At 39.3% G+C, this 18508-nt stretch overlaps 1 protein-coding gene across 2 annotated transcripts in view; it reads left to right on the top strand.

The window, feature by feature from the left end:
• MKRN1 (makorin ring finger protein 1) overlaps positions 1–18508 on the top strand; it is a 31170-nt gene that overhangs the window by 1063 nt on the left and 11599 nt on the right. For both annotated transcript variants that reach the window (XM_054033763.1, XM_054033772.1), the window contains exons 2-3: positions 15133–15261; positions 17110–17336. In XM_054033763.1, the coding sequence (XP_053889738.1) occupies positions 15133–15261; positions 17110–17336 (356 nt within the window). The remainder of the gene's footprint in view (positions 1–15132; positions 15262–17109; positions 17337–18508) is intronic.

Genomic DNA, 18508 nt, shown 5'->3' with positions numbered 1-18508 from the left:
TACATTTAATTTCAGCTTCTTCCAAAGGGAAAATGCTGAAGGGTGGAACTTGGTGCAGCAGATGGGTGGGCAAAGGTTGACAGAGAGGGTGTTCTTCCTGACTGCTGGTTTACCTGGTTCAATTGTGGGAATGATCTATTCTGAGGATCTCTTTAAAGTGTCTAGGCAGGTATTTGCATGGAGAAATTACTATAGTTGAGCCAATTGGCTGTTCTTGGTTAGACGACAGGAACTGTTTCTTTGTGTGGGATTATATCCCACCAATGGTGGATGCACATAGCTGTCAGAACACAATGTGGAAGACCCACAGTGATGTTCCAAAGAAGATGATAAATGCAGGAAGTGTAAAAATGTGGGAGCCTTACATTCTGAATTCCAGATATAAATAATGTAGCATTTACTAAAATATTGGATTTATGGCTGACCTGCCCAAAGCTTGACATTTATTAAACAAGGACACAGGAGAAAGCTACAAAAAAGTAGGGAAATTTCTCACTTTTGCAGTACATTATGAAGATCTTTGTTACACTGTATGATTCTTTTATTTAACTTTATATAATTTTGCTTCCTTCAAGCTTATTTTATTTCTGCAGGACCATCAGATACACAGAGGTTTGACACATTGTGCTGAGACTTTCTCAGTGTACAGAAATCTGCAAATCATAAACTCTACAGGGCAAGATTGGCAGGATGGGCCACTTTTGAACCATATATTGTAGGGATGCTTGCAAGTAGAAGTAAATATGAAATATTGCTGTTTTGATCATTCACAATAATTAAGGTAAAAATCAGGTCATACTGCAGTCTGCAATAATTCAAGTACTACAGTATCACACATCAAAATGAAAATTCAAGCTCATATCTGGGCTCAGCCTTCTAATTTCTTGGCATATAAATATGTTGGACATTGCAAAGATTAAAAAAAGTATCCCTCTCTTGGATTAAGAAGTAGATCATGTCATTCTGCAATACCCTATGCCTCGTTGCTTTGTACAGCAATTAAACAAAAGAGCTGTGTGCCCATTCTCTAAGTTAGAAGACATGCAACATTGCAGCTGCTATCAGAGAGTGTAGCTTGGAGTGTTTTGCCTATTAATAACAATAATTCTGTAAGTGTACATAGAGCTTTACAAACCACAAAGATGCTTCAGGTTCCTCACTTGAAGAGTTTATAATCACATTCTGATAATAAGATATGCAGGATGACAGTTCAGTCATGAGCAGGTCTATGAAAATTTTCTCTGGCTCTTTAATCCTTAATGTTTTGTTCTGATAATCAGAATTGATATGAGTGGATGTTATTGTAGTTACATTTCTCCCCTCTCAGCATAAGAATTAGATTTCATTTCACAAGCTAATTTTTCAGTTTTGCTGACTTTAAAATCTAATTGTAAGTGGAACATACAACACTTGTTTCGTTAAAGTAGGGGTGTGACAATTTGACACGTAGTTAAATAAGTGACAGTAAAATGTTATAAGTGGGATTACCAAAAAAACTCACAGAAAACTGAAGAGTATTTTGACAGAGACAAATAATTTCCTGTCTTGAAAGTCAACTGCTGACTCTACTAGAAAACATTAAGTAATGATATCAGGCTTTTAGAAATTAGCAAGAGAAAAACTGTCAAGAGTTTGATCTAAACATTTAAATAAAATCCGTTGTTTAGAAAGTAAAAATGTCAAGTTATACGGAAGCATAATTAAGGAGCTGCTCAGCTTGTGGGCAAAATCTGTGCTGAATTGCAATTAAAATGGACATATTTAATATACTATAGTAAAAAATATTCCAAACCACTTGGGGAGGTAAAATAGAGAACTATTGGGAGGGAAGTATAAAGAACAAATTCTAGCTTTGAATCACATATCATCTGTCTCTTCTCCTGTATATTCTTCTAGTAGAGCAAACGCACCCTCAAATATTAAAACCATTATCTGAAAGTAATACAGTGGAACCTCAGAGTTAAACATCTCCTGAATGGAGGTTGTTCATCGCTCTGAAATGTTCGTAACTCTGAACAAAGCACTATGGTTGGTCTTTCAGAAGTGTCCAACTGAACATTGACATGATATAGCTTTGAAACTTTACTATGCAGAAGAAAAAGGCTGCTTTTAATCATCTTAATTTAATTGAAACAAGCACAGAAAGGGTTTCCTTACCTTGTCAAATCTTTTTTTTTTAACTTTCCCATTATTTTTTTAGTATTGTACAGTACTTGCTTTTGTCCTCTCTGCTGCTGCTGATTGCATACTTTAGGTTGCAAAATGAGATTTGTGGTTGACTGGTCAGTTCGTAACTCTGGTGTTTGTAACTTTGTGGTTCTACTGTAAGAAGCTAGCTAGGAAGCTGGCTGACCATGTTTCAGAAGTTTGCTCGTTTGAAAGTGGCTTGGAGTGTCTACAGCCTGCTATTATAAATGGTGCTGATATTTAGAATTGTATATCTCCATTCTGAGTGATGGCGAGCAGTAAAATGATGTGACTATTTGGACAAGGAAAGCTAGGTCCTGTAAGAGAACTGGCAAGCTGGAAAACTGGTCTGTTTAAAACAATGTGAGCCAGGACATGCCTGACTCCTTGGAAGGTAAGAGGTTGTGTCATTTGTGCTATTAGTGTAGATATTTTGGAGCACCGCTAATGGAAGGAATCCCAAATCTGATAAGATTACATAGTGGGAAAAAAAATGTTGAATTTTGTGGGGGTATTGAGGGCTGGCTGGCACATTTTTGTAAGTTTAGCATGGACTATTGGGTCTACTCTACTCTATTCACAAGTGAAACTCCCATTAATCTCAAAGGCAGTTGAACATGCTTATAGACTCAGTGTGGAGCTGTTGAATGTGAAGCAGCAGGAGGAGAAATGGCAGAGAACTGTGCCTAGCTATGTACTAAGTGGACTGGAAGAGAAGGAAACAGTTTGTCTTCAATATACAGAATGTAGCCTATTAATTTCTGAAGGCCAAGCTGGTTACATGAAATTAAATAAACTAGTGATCTGGTGTGTGTTCGTTCTTGTTTGCAATTCGCTCAGATGAATGGATGAGTTATCTAGTCATGTCATTTTGAAAGCACTTGCTGCCATGATACCTAAGTATCACACCTATCAGTGTCAATATTGCCCAGCCTAATGACCATACATAATTACTAGTATATACAGGTATTCAAGCCCACAGAATTTTGTTGAGTGTAGTAGAAATAGCCCTGGAATTATACAGCTTATCAGAGGCATGCAACCACAAGTTAATAGTAGGCTATCAAAAGTTGCTCTTTGATAACTGCTAACCTGATGTGCTCTAATGCAAGCTTTGCAGAAAAAGTGTGATATTAGCTGTGGATGAGTGATGATGCAAAGAGTGTTGGGGAGGAATTCATTCTGTTTCAGTAACTTGCTAGTTACCTGATTGATTTTTTTTTTTCTGGTGAATTTCTTGATTTTTAAAGCTAAATGTACATTGCATTTCCAAGCTTTTGCAAACGTGTGAAAAGAATAGTTTGCCTAAGTTCAATTTGCTAATAGGGAGTAGTAGAGAATTTTTATTGCCATTGCTTTGAGAGGTTTTTATTGTAGGTTAGTTGGGGTAAAAAGGCTTGGTTCGTGCTCTGAAATTTTATTTTAGTTCTAGTAAAACAAGCCTGAATCTTACCATGAAATGTGACAGGACATAATAGTCTTACTAAACAAAGATGATTACTGGCTTGCCTCAAGAAGCAACTTCTTTGATCTTAAATACTCATGAGAAATGCTTCTCCTACCCTAAGGAAGTCCAGAGCAAGTAGTTTGCTCTGACGGATGTTTTAATCTCTTGCATCATGTTGAAGAGCTTAACCTCAGATGGATATCAGCTATTAGGTAGATGTTCTCAATCCATGGTACAAAATGTAATATTGAAGCAAAGACGGGAAGATTCTTAAGGTTTTAATATTTTGATGTTAGAGAGCAGGAGGAGGAAGAAACAAGGTTGAAATATTCTAGATAACTATTCTAGATGAGTTGTTGTGTTGTCAGCAACACTTCAGTACTGTGTGAAACTTTGGGATGGTTATCCACAGAGATTCAAGACTTGGGTATAGGGAACCCTCCCTCTGCTTTACAGATTGTGGTAAAGGTTTCTAGTTGTTGCTTTGGAATTTTATAGTGGAACTGCATCTATCTTAATACCTTCTCTGTGTAAGACTATATGCCCTGTAGATCTGTGTTCTTTTTTTATGTTAGGTTTGTCACTGAAATGTGTATGGATGGAAATGAAAGGAGTAATGGTTACTGTCATAAACATACAGCTAAGGGTAGCATAAAATCCCTCTTTACCCTGTAAAGGGTTAATTCCTCTTTTACCTGTAAAGGGTTAAGAAGCTCAGATAACCTGGGTGACATCTGACCAAAAGGACCAATAAGGGGAGAAGATACTTTCAAATCTGTGGGGGAAAGTTTTGGTCTGTGTCTCTCGGAGCCAGCCAAGAAACCAGGCAGGGAAATTACATCTTCTTAAGTATATCTGAACTAAGCATCTAGTCTTGCAGAAATAGTAAGTAATAGCAGAAAAGAAATGCGTTCGATTACCTTTTGTTTTAGCTTGTGAATTTTCCCTATGCTAAGAGGGAGGTTTATCCCTGTTTTTGTAACTTTAAGGTTTTGCCTAGAGGGAAAATCCTCTGTGTTCTTGAATCTTTTGTTATTCTGTAAAGTATTTACCATCCTGATTTTACAGAGGTGATTCTTTTACCTTTTCTTTAATTAAAATTCTTCTTTTAAGAACCTGATTGATTTTTCATTGTTCTTAAGATCCAAGGGGTTTGGGTCTGTGTTCACCTGTACCAATTGGTGAGGATATTATTCTCAAGCCTCCCCAGGAAAGGGGGTGTAGGGCTTGGGGGGGGATATTTGGGGAAGGTAGGACTCCAAGTGGCCCTCCCTAAATGTTTGTTTAAATCACTTGGTGGTGGCAGTGACACTAAAGCTAGAAAGGAATTTGTGCTTTGGAAGTTTTAACCTAAGCTGGTAAAAAATAAGCTTAGGGGGTCTTTCATGCAGGTCCCCAGATCTGTACCCCATAGTTCAGAGTGGGGAAGGAACCTTGACAGTTACCATGACACTCTGTACCTCAGAATGACACCCTGTAGCCCCCATATTCATCATTCATATATGGCTGTGATATTTCATACAAAGCATGCCATGTGAGTTATCCTATGAAAGGTCCTAATCTGCTGAAACCTGTTTTGTCTAAATAGGTTTATCACTAGTGTGAATACAATTATGAGATTGTGCTGTATTGTTACCGAAATATGCTGTAAGTTTGCTAGTGGCAGACAAAGGATCCTTAGCCAGGTGGGTGTTGACCGCCCATTACAATTGGGAGTGGATAGGTCATTACACAAAGTAAAAACTGTTTCCCCATGCTAATTTTCCCCCTACTGTTACTCACACCTTCTTGTCAGCTGTTGGATATGGGCCATCCTGATTATCACTACAAAAGTTTTTTTTCTCTTGCTGATAATAGCTCACCTTAATTGATTAGTTTCATTATAGTTGGTATGGCAACACCCATTTTTTCATGTTCTCTCTGTGTGTGTATATATATCTTCCTACTGTATTTTCCATTGCATGCATCCGATGAAGTGGGTTTTAGCCCACGGAAGCGTATGCCCAAATAAATTTGTTAATCTCTATGGTGCCACAAGTACTCCTCGTTCTCATTACAACTGTATGACTCAACTATGCAAACACCACATAAGGGGAACTGCATTGTGACCTGGGGGCTGCTTGTTTACTGTGGCTCAGCAAAGCCCACCAGGACATGCCTGGGTTAGTGTCTGCCAGGCACATGGGCCAAGGGTATAAAATAAGGAACAGTTGCAACATGAGAGGGCCTTTCTCCTCGCCCACCTACGCTGGAAACAACAGGGATGCCGAAAAGACAAAGATCATCTGAGGAGACTGGTCCAGGCTTCAGGAGAGAAGGCTGTGTATTAGGGACTTTAACATCCAGTGGGGGTGAGAACATTGCTTGATCTAAATACTGTCTGGTGTGATAAGGTTTAAGATTTAGATTGTGCACTTATTTTTATTTTCTTTGGTAACCATCTCTGTCCTTTCATGTGTACCACTTGTAGTTAATAAACCTGTTTTCTATTTTACCAAAAACAGTGTATTTTGCTTGAAGTGTTTGGGAAACCTTTGCTCAGTGTACAAAAGCTGGTGCATGTCCTCTCCACGTCAAGGGAGGGGTGGACTGGGTAATAAACTTACACTGGTCAGGCTTCTGACCAAGGTAAGATCGTACAGCTCTAGGTCCTAGGCTGGGGAACTGGGTGAATTGGCTGGTGCCTCTCTCTATTGTTAGTTCATGAGTGGCTGGAAGAAGTATTCATGTAACTCAGCTGGGTGTGTTCCTTCCTGTGGCTGTCTGTGTAAGTGCAGTACCTGCAGCGGTTTGCAGCTTGTCACGCATCAGTGTGAGAGGGAGCCCAGGTTGGGAGGACAGAGGGCTCAGCGGTCCCACAGTTCAGGTTGCACCCTGGGGATCCCGCCACAGTTGCGCTTCAAGTTTTGTTGGATAATCAGCTGCACCCAACTCATTCTAGAGGGGGAGTGCCACAACAATTTTGTCTTGGGAAGAGATTGAACTGTGCGCGCATCAGTACTGTTTGATATGCCATCAGCAGCCAGGGGCTTGTTCTTGCAAGATGCTCAGTTCTCTGACCCCAGTCACAATGCAGGTAAGCACCTGCTTAACTTTAAGCATGAGACTAATCCATCTTGCAGGATCAAGCCCTAGATCACAAGTGGGATACAATTTTTTTTTTTAAATACATAAAATAAATTTTAGTTGGATGCCTTCCATAAGCAACTCAGTGTTTGACTTAGAGAGAATTTAAATTACCTCTTAGGCACTCCAAGGAAAACTGGTCTGCCACTCGACTACAACTAATCAAGTAGAGGATATTTTAGACATGCTCCCATCCTTTGAAGTTTTCAGTAAAACCTTCTCTTAGCTATAGAATATTTCTTCAAACCCAAGTATTTTGAGCTACTTCCTTTCCTAGTAATAGTGTGACTCTGTCTCCCAACAAATATTCTGCTTGAATTCTTGTATGTTTTTTTGAAGCAGGTTCTATTGTAGTACCTTTTGCTGATTTTTTTTGGGGGGGGGGAGGTAGGCGGGGGGCAGTTATAACCTCTAGTATAGATTCTTCATACCTATGGCTAGTTAGGGAATACCCTAACTGTAAATTATATTGTTTTATCCAAAAAGGTGGAAAGTGCCTAGAATGGTAGACAAAAAATTCATGTCACTTGCGTTTGAAATTATCACTCATCTGAGTTTTCACCTCCTTTGAATGCATGATTTGTTAATCTGTTGATTACTCAACCATGGTATATTACAAGTATGGTGTCCATTAGATAATTGGGGGGGGGGGCGGGGAGGAGGACAAGGTGAACAGGGTGAAGAACCTTAGTTTGTCCCTTTTATTCCATTTTTGCAGATCTTCCACTTGTGTATTTTTGGAACAAAAACTGAAGGGGTTAAAATTATGTGTTAACTGATTCTTTGACCAATTATCAGAAACTTACTGTGGGGTTGTTTCTTGTTTGTAATAATGTTACAAGCAGTGCACCATAAATCTAGGGGTACTTTTTGTGCACTCAACTAAAAAGTAGAATTTCTTAATGAGTCCCATGAAATGTTTCTCTTAATCTCAGTTTACAAGAAATATGGCTGAGTCTGTCAAACCATATGATAGAAATATAGAAACAAATATTCTTAACTGTACTAAGAGCTATTGTCACTTAAACTATACCATTTTTATATTTATAATAAGTTTCTCCTCAACTTTCTTTTTCTGGAAAATGACCACCATTTGTTAATATCTTCCAACACTTTCACAGTGCAATATGAATATTGGTTCTGTTGCCCCTTTTATTTTGAGGCATCCCCAACTTAATCTTTAGATAAGGATATGTATTACGGTGTCCTTTTTTCCATAAGCAGACTGGAGGATTTGAATGAAACTGATATGATGGCTTGCTAGATCACTATAGTAGTTTGTACAAAGTGTTCTGTATGTTAAGAACAAACAATTTTCCATTTCTACCTGAAGTAAATTCTTGCATACCTGTTGGAGGATGGTAGTTCTTAAAGGGAATGGAACAGAACTAATCTAGCATTCACTCTTTTTAATAACAGCAGTATTGATGGGTGTTTGGCTGCTTCCTTAGACAGTGTAAGACTTGCAGAAGAACAACAACTGTTTTGGGGGGGGGGAACAGATAGACAATGGCTAGGTGAATGATTTGGTATCTTGGTAATAAATTATAATATCTAGATTTTGTCAGTTACATATCTGTTTTTTAATATAGTCTTGTGGGGTTTTTTTTGTTTGTGAATAACATATAACCCTCCCATTTAGGAATTAATTGTCACTTCTGAATAAAGAGCACTCATGAAACAACTGTTTTAAAATACTGTTTTTACTGAGTATTCTGATCCTTCCATGAAATGCTATCTTCTTGAAAGGAGAATACTAGCCTTTATTAAACTCACTGTGTTTTCCTTCTATTTTTAGAAGAATAATTCTTTCCAAGAGGGTGTCCGAATGACTATAGTAGATTTCTCTGTAATTGACCTGGATTCTCTGATTTAGGAATTCTAATGTTAATTTCAAATGTTTTTGTGTGTTCTCACACTTCTTTATTGTCTCTCTCCTCTCCCCCCGCCCCCCCCCCCCCCCCCGGACTACTAACTCAATTTATTTGATCCTAGTGAAGTTTTATATTGCTACCTATAAAAATTATACAAACTGGCTCATAACATCTTTTGAATGATCTGTATACACATATACCCACTTCTCAATTCACCATCTTTGTTGAAAACTTAGATAGTTTATCTGTGCTTTAGAAGCAGCTGCCTAGCCAGCAGAGGGAACTCAGTTAAACTAACGAATTCTGTCCCTGGTATCTGTTACTGGAGTACAATGAAGTGGCCATGGAGCCTGGTTAGCTTGTTAACTTAATCTGAAACAAATAGAAAAATATCTTTTTCAGGTGGATAAGAAAAAAGGACGAAAAATATGGTGCCACAAGTACTCCTGTTCTTAAAACAGATAGTATGTTCAGAAATAAAATGAGAGGTTTTTTAGTTCATAATAAGCATGCAAGTTTCTTTGAGTCCTAGGACACTAAACTAATACAAACTAGCATGATCTGACAGATTTGTGTGGCTTTCTGAATTTAAAGATTGGCACAGACCCCAGGCAGCACCTTAAAATGTCAAAAGGTGCTAATAACAATTGTATACATATTTTCTCCTTAGTTGGCATTGGGCATCCTCTGAAGAGGAACTAGGTCCATTTTCACAGGGCCCACATAGAGGTCAGTGTCACTGAAGTGAAAAGGGTGAAGGCAGTGGCTGAATAAAGAAAATGGAGTTACTTGGAGACAGAATAAAGTACACTAAATTCAGAACTGATATACGCCTCTACCCCTGTATAAGGCTGTCCCCGGGAGCCAAAAAATCTTACCGCGTTATAGTGAAACCGCGTTGTATTGAACTTGCTTTGATCCACCGGAGTGCGCAGCCCTGCCCCCCAGAGCGCTGCTTTACCCCGTTCTATCCGAATTCGTGTTATATCGGGTCGCGTTATATCTGGGTAGAGGTGTACTTGAACAGACAAATCTATTAGAAAGACCTTCCAAATCCATGGGAAGGAAATGTTGCATATTGACTTGACTAATAGTTGTACTATTGATAAGACATTTGATGTATAACAGGAGCTACCGAAAAAGCAAATATAAACTTATAATTCAAGACTATGACGATCTGCACTCAAATGTGGAGGTGACCACTTTTTGGAATAGTCGGTTACAAACATACTTGTTCTCTTCTGAGGTGAGCTTTAAGCTATAGTTAAGGTTGTAAATAATTCTATTAAGTGAAAATCTTCAATAGGATACTTAGTCTTATATCCAGGCAATTCACAGTTGGTTATACTTAAAATTTAAAAAATTAAAAATGGAAATGGAGTACAAATAGGAATGATAGAGGTCATATTGGTGAAGAGGTCATGCTGCTAAAGCAGTGGCCTTATCTTTTTAAAAAAAAAAAAAAGGGGTGGGGTGTCAAGATTAAAATCTTAAATGAATCAAACCGTACCATAGAATCTCTGTGGATAGAAATTCTATGCTTGAATAATAAGATTATAGCAGTAGGATTATACTACAGATCATCTGATCAGGATGATGACAGCGGTTGTGAAATGCTAAGGGATGTTAAAGAGGATACAAAACCAGAAAACGATATAATGGTGATTTCAACTACCCTCATATTGACTGACAGTCACCTCAGGGCGCGATGCAGAGATATATTTATTTATTTTTAAAATTTCTAGACACTATAAATGACTGCTGCTTGGAGCAACTAGTCCTATAACCCACAAGGGGAGAGGCAATTCTTGATTTAGTCCTAAGTGGAGCACAGGGTCTAGTTCAAGAGGTAGCTGTAGCTGAACGGCTCAGTAATAGTGACCATAATATAATTAAATTTTGCTTAGCATCCTTTTTGGAGGGCGGGATACCAAAAAACCTCACCACAATGACATTTAAAAGGGGCAACTACACAAGTCCTGAGGACACTAGCTAGACAGAAATTAAAAAGAGCAGTCACAAGGATAAAATGCGTGCAAGCAGCATGGAGACTACTTTAAACGCACAATAGAGGCTCAGACTAAATGTATACCCCAAATCAAAAAGATGGTAGGAGGACCAAAAGAATGTCACCATGGCTAAACAGCTGCATAATGGAGGCCATTAGAGGCAAAAAAAGCATCCTTTAAAATTCAGAATCAAATTCTAGTGAGAATAATTAACATTCACAAACTCTGGCAGGTTAAGTGTAAAAATATAAGAAGGCAGGCCAATAAAGAATTTGAGAAGCAACTTGCCAAAGACACACAAACTAACAGTAAGAAATTATTTTTTAAGTACCTCAGAAGCAGGAAGCCTGGCAAACAGGCAGTGAGGCCACTAGATGACCAAAGTGTTATGGGAGCGCTCAAGGAAAACAAGGCCATTGCAAAGAAGCTAAATGAATTCTTTGCTTCGGTCTCCACTGCAAAGGATATGAGGAGGAAACCCAGATAGAGCTATCCTTTTTTGGGTGACAAATCTAAATGCTGTCCAACAATGATGTGCCAATAGAAGAGATTTTTTAGAACAAATTAATAAATTTAAAAAGTAATAAGTCATCAAGAACAGATGGTATTCACCCAAGAGTTCTGAAGGAACTCAAATATGGAATTGCAGAACCACTAACTGTAGTCTGTAACCTACTGCTGAAACAAGCCTCTGCAACAGATGACTAGAAGGGAACTAATGCAATGTCGGTGAGGTGATCCTCATAATTACAGGCCAGTGAGCCTAACTTCAGTACCGGACAAATTGGTGAGGCATGATTTCCTTTTACAAAAGCCATGTTGACTCTTCCCCAACAATTTGAGTTTATGTATGTGTCTAATCATTCTTTTCTTTACTATAGTTTCAACCCATCTGTTAGTATTATTTTGAGTGAGTCAGCAAGTATGTAGATAAGGGTGACCTACTTGATGTAGTGTACTTGAATTTTCAGAAAGCCTTTGAGAAAGTACCTCATTGAAGGTTTTTTAGGAAGCTTAATAACCAAGGGATAGAGGGATGGTCCTCTCATGGATCAGTAACTGGTTAAAAGATAGGAAACAAAGGGTAAGAATAAATAGTCAGTTTTCATGGTGCAGAGAGGTGAACAGTGCAATCCACCCAAGGCTCTGTACTCTGATATGTGCAGTTCAGTTTCGTTTCTATGTCATTAATGAACATGTTGAACAGTGAAGTGGCAAAGTTTGCAGACAGTACAAAATTATTCAAGATCGGTAAGTCCAAAGCAGACGGCAAGGAGTTACAGGGGGATCTCACAAAACGGTGACTGACTGGACAACAAAATGGCAGATGAAATCAGTGTTGATAAATGCAAAGTAATGCACACTTGAAAGCATAATCCCAACTATACATATACAATGATGAGTCCAAAATTAGCTATTACCACTCAAGAAAGAGATCTTGGAGTCACTGTGGATAGTTTTCAGAAAAACTTCTACTGCACAGTTGCAGTCAAAAAAGGCTAACACTACGTTAAGTCTTGTGAAGTAGAGGTCCGGCTCAATGGGTGATATGCATGTGGATTGCAGATGGAGTGTGAACTACTTCTGGAGCATGGTGGGGCATTTGGCTCATAATAAAATAAAGTGAGGAAAATAGTCTAAGGACAACGCCAACCATTCAAAATTTATAAGCAAAGTCTTTCACTGGGGTGGAAGTGGGGCTTGTGTTTGTGCTTTTTCATTTTACATTGCAGCAGGCATTTGAAATGTCTGCAGAATTTATGTCCAATATGCTGTAGAATATAGGAGGACCATCTCACTGTGTTTGATTGCCATATCTTCATTTCTAAACAGGTTTCACAGAAGTGGAGCGTGAATCAGCTGGCTACTTACATCCTCCATGTTCCAAATTGTGCTGATACAAGTCTTGGCCACTGCTGTGTGACAAGCTTTCTCTTGTGGGATTAAATGACCCTCTTCAGTGTGCAAGGGATCACTTTTAAAATCCAATTTCAAAAAAATCTTTGGTAGAAACCTGAGACTTGGTCCTGCAAGATATTGTGTTCTCTCCCAACTTCAATGGGAGTTGAGGGTGCTTGGCATCTGACAAGTTTGGGCTTTCCTGGCTTAACAAGATGAATTCCAGAACTTGAATCATTTTGGTGCTTAATATGGAGTTATTGAAGAACCGACAGTTACAGTTGTACACACTCATAACCTTTCCTGGTAGCCTCTTCCAGTTCGACTCTGGTCAGTTCACATATTCCACTCTGGCCTCAGTCCTGGCCATCCAAATTACTCAGTTGAGTTTTGAGTATATTTTTAGTTTCTCTCCATGTGCTATTGTGTCTCACATAGCTTTTCAAGCCAGTTCTGCTTATTAGGAGGCAGAAAGAAGACTGGCTTAAAGATGGAGTCTAGCCTTCATGCTGGGAATTGGGGATGGAGGGGCTCCTAAAGAAATCTGCTTGGTCCAACTACTAATTCCAACTGTGCTAATTTCCATTTGACACATCAGCAGAATCTCCCACAGACCTTGATGATCACATAAGTTTCATAAAACATAGTTAAAACTTGAAAGGCCACCAAGAATCTGTATTTAAATCACATTACAACAAAATTAATTAGTTCTCCATGTATGTGCAATTCCAGCCCTTCAGAAACAGCTGTTGCTACAAGGCAGTGTGTCATTAGGACTAACTTAGAATTCAGGGGCACCCTAGGTAAAATGACTAAATCGGTCTTTGTTGAAGGATCGTACGAGGGTTCATTGCTATAAACCAACTTGTATATTTTGATCCTGAGATGGTAAATTGTGGGTGGGGTGTGTTTTCTCAAATTTACACCCTCTCTTGAACATTTCTAGTTTATTGACTTTCTCAAAAATATTCAATATATTGAAATCAGTATAGTTGTCAAGAGTTTCTGATAGCTAAATTTGAGAAGCAACTTTACTTATAAAATGGAAGACGTTCGAGTTGCTATTTTTTCCAGTTCAGTCTCTCAGGATGTAATAATGTGTTCTGTTTAGCTTATTGCTTCCAGCTAAATTTAAAGATTATCTTACCTTAATATAAATTTATAAATGCTCACTTTGGAATCTGAACACTTGTGTCATGACTCAATTTCTAGTATCTTGAATATGAATCTATACTTGTATTTACAGTTTGAGCCATAATGTTATCTCAAGCTGCCTTTCAGGGACATATGTAGGCATAAGTAAGCACCATATATGGTATTCTAAAATATGTCCAATGTGACTGTTATGCAGTCAGAACTTTGCCTTTTCTGACTTCTGAATCTCAAGAACAATGTTGCGTTAAGTTTAATTATAACCATGATATTCAAGTGAATTTTGTTTACACTATTTAGGCTAACTTTGAACATTATCTTTAAAGGTTGCATGAAGAGCTTCACTATCTATATGGGGTAGGAAGCTCAGGGCTGGTCCACACTCACCCCCCAGTTCCAACTAAGATACGCAACTTCAGCTATGTGAATAACGTAGCTGAAGTCGAAGTACCTTAGTTCGAACTACAAGGTACTTACTGCGGGTCCACACGCAGCAGGCAGGCTCCCCCGTCGACTCCGCGTACTCCTCTCGCGGAGCAGGAGTACTGGTGTCGACGGCAAGCACTTCCGGGATCGATTTATTGCGTCTAGACAAGATGCGATAAATCGATCCCAGAAGATCGACTGCTTACCTCTGAACCCGGAGGTAAGTATAGACGTATCCTCAGTTTCTTCCAAATCATCCAGTAAGGAGCAGGATTGCCAGAGTTCAGCTATCTGAATTCACTGATGGCCCAAAACTAGTGCTGATTTCATGACGCTTGCCGGCAGCAGAAGCATACTATTGAGGCAGAGTACCTCTGCAAGGTTCCTTCGGATCCTGACTTCACTATGGCAGCTTAGCTCCTTCAGAAACTTTGCTGATGTGGTCTTGTCAGTGACAGCACTGAAGGCCTTAGTGATAGAGCTTGCATTATTAGAGGTGGTGTTACAGCTGGTTGAACAAACAGTATCTTTCAGGTAGATTTCAGCCCCCTGGCTTTGCCGTGGCACAGAGCCATCGGTGGGCTTCTGTGGTACCTGGGTCAAAGTGAGAGAATAAACTGCTACTCTCCTCACAGAATTGGTGTTCCACTTTCCTTCTTCTGGGTTTTGCTACCCTTTGCACCAGAGTGTCGGGGCAGCGTGTGGCTCACTGGCTTTTTTTTCTGCTTGGCAGTCTAACAACATAATCTTAAATTTAAAAGTACAGCCAAAGTGCATTTAAAATGGGGTACCTCTCACCATGATTTACTCTTAACCACCTTCATTTAAACTTTATTTATAGCCTTACAGTGGCATGTGGTCCAAGAGCTCATCACTCTTTACTACTGAAGTTCTTATTAATTCAACATTGCTTTCACTTAATTTACATTTACTTTGGATGGTAATATATCTGAAAATCCTAATCTGAACAGCTCTCTTCATTGGTTCACTTCTGTAATCGTCTGTCTTGCAGGTATTTCATGCATGGGGTTTGCAAGGAAGGGAACAACTGCCGTTACTCCCATGATCTCTCCACAAGTCAGTCTGCTATGGTGTGCAGGTATTATCAGCGAGGATGCTGTGCTTACGGAGATCGTTGCCGGTAAGGAAATATTGCTGAATGTTACTTCTTTGAAAGAGGGGCTTTCATCCTCAAGTTCCAGTGTGGAAGACTCAACAGAGGATGTCTATTAATGGGAGAAAATAAGAGATAAAATAAAACTTGAGCAATATTTTCCTATATTCCATTGAAACTGCCAAATTGTTTTAATAAGAATCTCTCCTTCACAGCCCACCTCCTCCCTTTTGCTGAGTCCTACAGTGATATCTCAAATGTATTGCTTACTTCACAGCAGGAATAAACAGCAAAGGGAGGGAGGAGACCATTGTTCAGACACAAGCAGAGTTCAAATCTAATAATTGCATAATTAGATATATTTGTCAAAATCTAGATGACTTTCAAACTGACAGGGCTGGTGAGATAATCAGTTACACTTGGTAAGTGGGTCGTTGTCTTCAGAAATAACCGATTTCCCCTTTCAGCAGTGCTTCTGATTGTACTCATAGCTGTTGAAAAGTGAGCATGTGACACTTTTGAGGCCCTTTCTAGGGAATATAACTTTGAAGTATAGTAGCGAGGCATGTAAAGTATTGTCTGCGCAAACAGATGCGAACTTGCTCATGTAAACTTAACTTACTTAAAATAAGAGGCCTGTAACTCTCCAACAAGAGGAGTGTGCATGCAAAGGATTTTGAAATTGTCCCAGTGTGGACCGGGTTTAGCAAGGCTAAACAGTCATAAATTGAATAAACTTCAGACTACTCTAAGTCTCTGACTTAACACCCTAGTTATTGACACCTGCATATAGTCAAATATTTATAGCATGATTGTGTACAGTTGCACACTGCAGAAACACTGTTCTCAAAATAAAACCTAGTACAAAATCTAATCTTTTTTTCTCTCTCATGGATAGTGGAATTACTATTATATAAATGTAAACCTGGGGAAATCTCTGAACAGCCATTTTAATATGCTGGCCTATACCACTTAGTCATCATCCATTTGAAGATGTGCGTAGGTGTGAAGGCTTAAGATTGTCAATTGAAAGAGTAAGGGAACCATGCTGAGAGGCATGGTTGACTTTCCTTTGAGAATGTTACTGATTTACACCGAACTAGGACACCCTCTCCAGTCAGGCTGAGCACTTCTCCGCCTTTTATATTTTAACAATTGGATCTTCTTCATTAACTGTTTCCATCAGTGTAAAAATCTTTGGCAAATATCTCTGAAATATTAACAGAAAAATAAATCTCAGATCTGCGAATGAAACTAATTTTCTAGTCTGTGGAGCCTGAGGGCTGGCAGGACTTGGACTTCTAAGGAAGCAACATTTTCAGTCTCTTGGTGGATAGGGGATTGAGGGCTCTCATTAGTAAATAGTGCCACCTTTTGTGTTCATCATGGATGTAAGGCCGGGGAGTTTGGATGGGGCGGGTGAAAGTATGTTTACTGAGTCAAAGTAGCTGTTTGGTTTTTAATGTCTGAAGTTAGACAGAAGGCTATCTGAATGAGGCACAATGATGAAATGTTGAGCAAGTAGAAAGTATTCAATAATGGCATACCTGCATATGCTTTGAAAGGGCCAGCTTCAGATATGGTTGAAATAAGCAGTTGTAAGAAGCACACAGGCAAATTTGCTGTGGACTGCTTAATCTCCTGCAAAATCACCAATAGCTACTGTCCCCTTAAACAGTGCTGGTAGCTTTTAAAGTAAACTGTATCTGTTTATGTAAAGGGTCACTTTTCTCATCTAGCTCTGGGATATCTAGGGCACCTCTGGTATTATGCCTCAGTGACTCCATCTCCCTGTACTTGCATATCAGTCCTTTGTACAAGGCTATTGTATGGGTGACTTCTTACTGAGTTCACATGTGGCATTTAATTTGTTAGATATGAACATACCAAGCCATTGAAGCGGGAAGAAGTGACTACTGTGAATCCAGCTGCAAAAACTTATCCATCAGCATCTTCGGACCTCCCGTCTCTCCCTGAAGCACTTGAAGCAAGCACTGGTGAGACTGACGTTGAAGATACAGATCTGGCAGCTACAGGAGCAGGTGCTGAAGACTGGGTGAATGCTGTAGAATTTGTCCCTGGGCAGCCATATTGTGGACGTGGTAAGCTGATCATGGGATAACGGTAATTTTCTTTTGTGGGTTCACAAATTACATGCAGTATGCAAACTACTTGTTCGGTGTTTTGTCATCTTAAGCCATCTGTAATGAGTGTGAATGTTTGTATTTTTAAAGTGGAATATATTCTTCATGAATTGTTTTTAATTGATCCCCCATTCTGAAGTTGGCTCGCACACTCTTGCATGGGCAGTGCAGTGATTCCACAGCAGTTATTGGGGACAATGGAGCACCTGGGGCACAGACCCAAATGTTCTAGAAACTATATAATGAAGGACTCACCCTGTAATTCCTCAGTTCCTTCCCTCCCCCGCCCCCCTGGTCTAAGTAGGTTGCAGAATCTTCTCCTTCAAGTTCCCTCTCTCTCCCCTTACAGAAGGGGTGAATGTGTTTGTTGTACATATACAAATTTTTAATATTAAACACTAGAAAGAAAAGAATCTTTCTATAATTGACTTTTCGTAGAAAACCATGGATGATGATGGCAAGAAATCAGATTTCAAGAGGGTGCTCTTGTTACCAAAATTTATGTGATCAATACATCTGTTGTCTGGTCTGCCTTGAAGAATCTTTGTGTTGCCTTTATTCCCAGGCCCAGGAGGAAACAAGCTGGCTGAAAATGCTTACTTAGAAGAGGTTTTGCTGCCTGGCCATATAGCATCTGTGAATCAGGGCAACAAAATAAGACCTTGGAATATGAGTAGCTGTTACCACCACACCATTATGTCTGGGGTGGAGGGAACTTTAGGGTTGACTCATTATAGTTCTGAGATTTTTTTAGACCCATTCTGTTCCTGCAGCAACCCTTGCTGCCCTCATATCTGCATACTGAGTCCACCATCTACCTCTACTGTTAGTGTGAACTGGGAATAATTTCACAGTTAAGACTCCAAGGAAAGGGCAGCTTTTGGTGCTGTTTGATTTGAAGGCAGTCATCTTGCAGGTGAATTCTGTTCTGGAGGTATCAGAATTGGTGACTGCAGATGATCATTTGGTCCATGTAGCTTGGATGTTCCAGTAGGTCCACAGGAATAAAGATCCCCCTGTTTTCCCTTGAAGTGCTTCTTATCTATAGTGACAGTATGCTGATCTCTGCTTTTACTGGGGCAAAGGGGCACATAGCTTAAAAAAAATACAAAAAAACCCAAAACACTTCT

Source organism: Malaclemys terrapin, chromosome 1, assembly GCF_027887155.1.
Source record: "Malaclemys terrapin pileata isolate rMalTer1 chromosome 1, rMalTer1.hap1, whole genome shotgun sequence".
Lineage (NCBI taxonomy): Eukaryota > Metazoa > Chordata > Testudines > Emydidae > Malaclemys > Malaclemys terrapin.
Note: the sequence above shows the minus strand (reverse complement) of the source record. Positions and strands in the feature narration are given on the sequence as shown.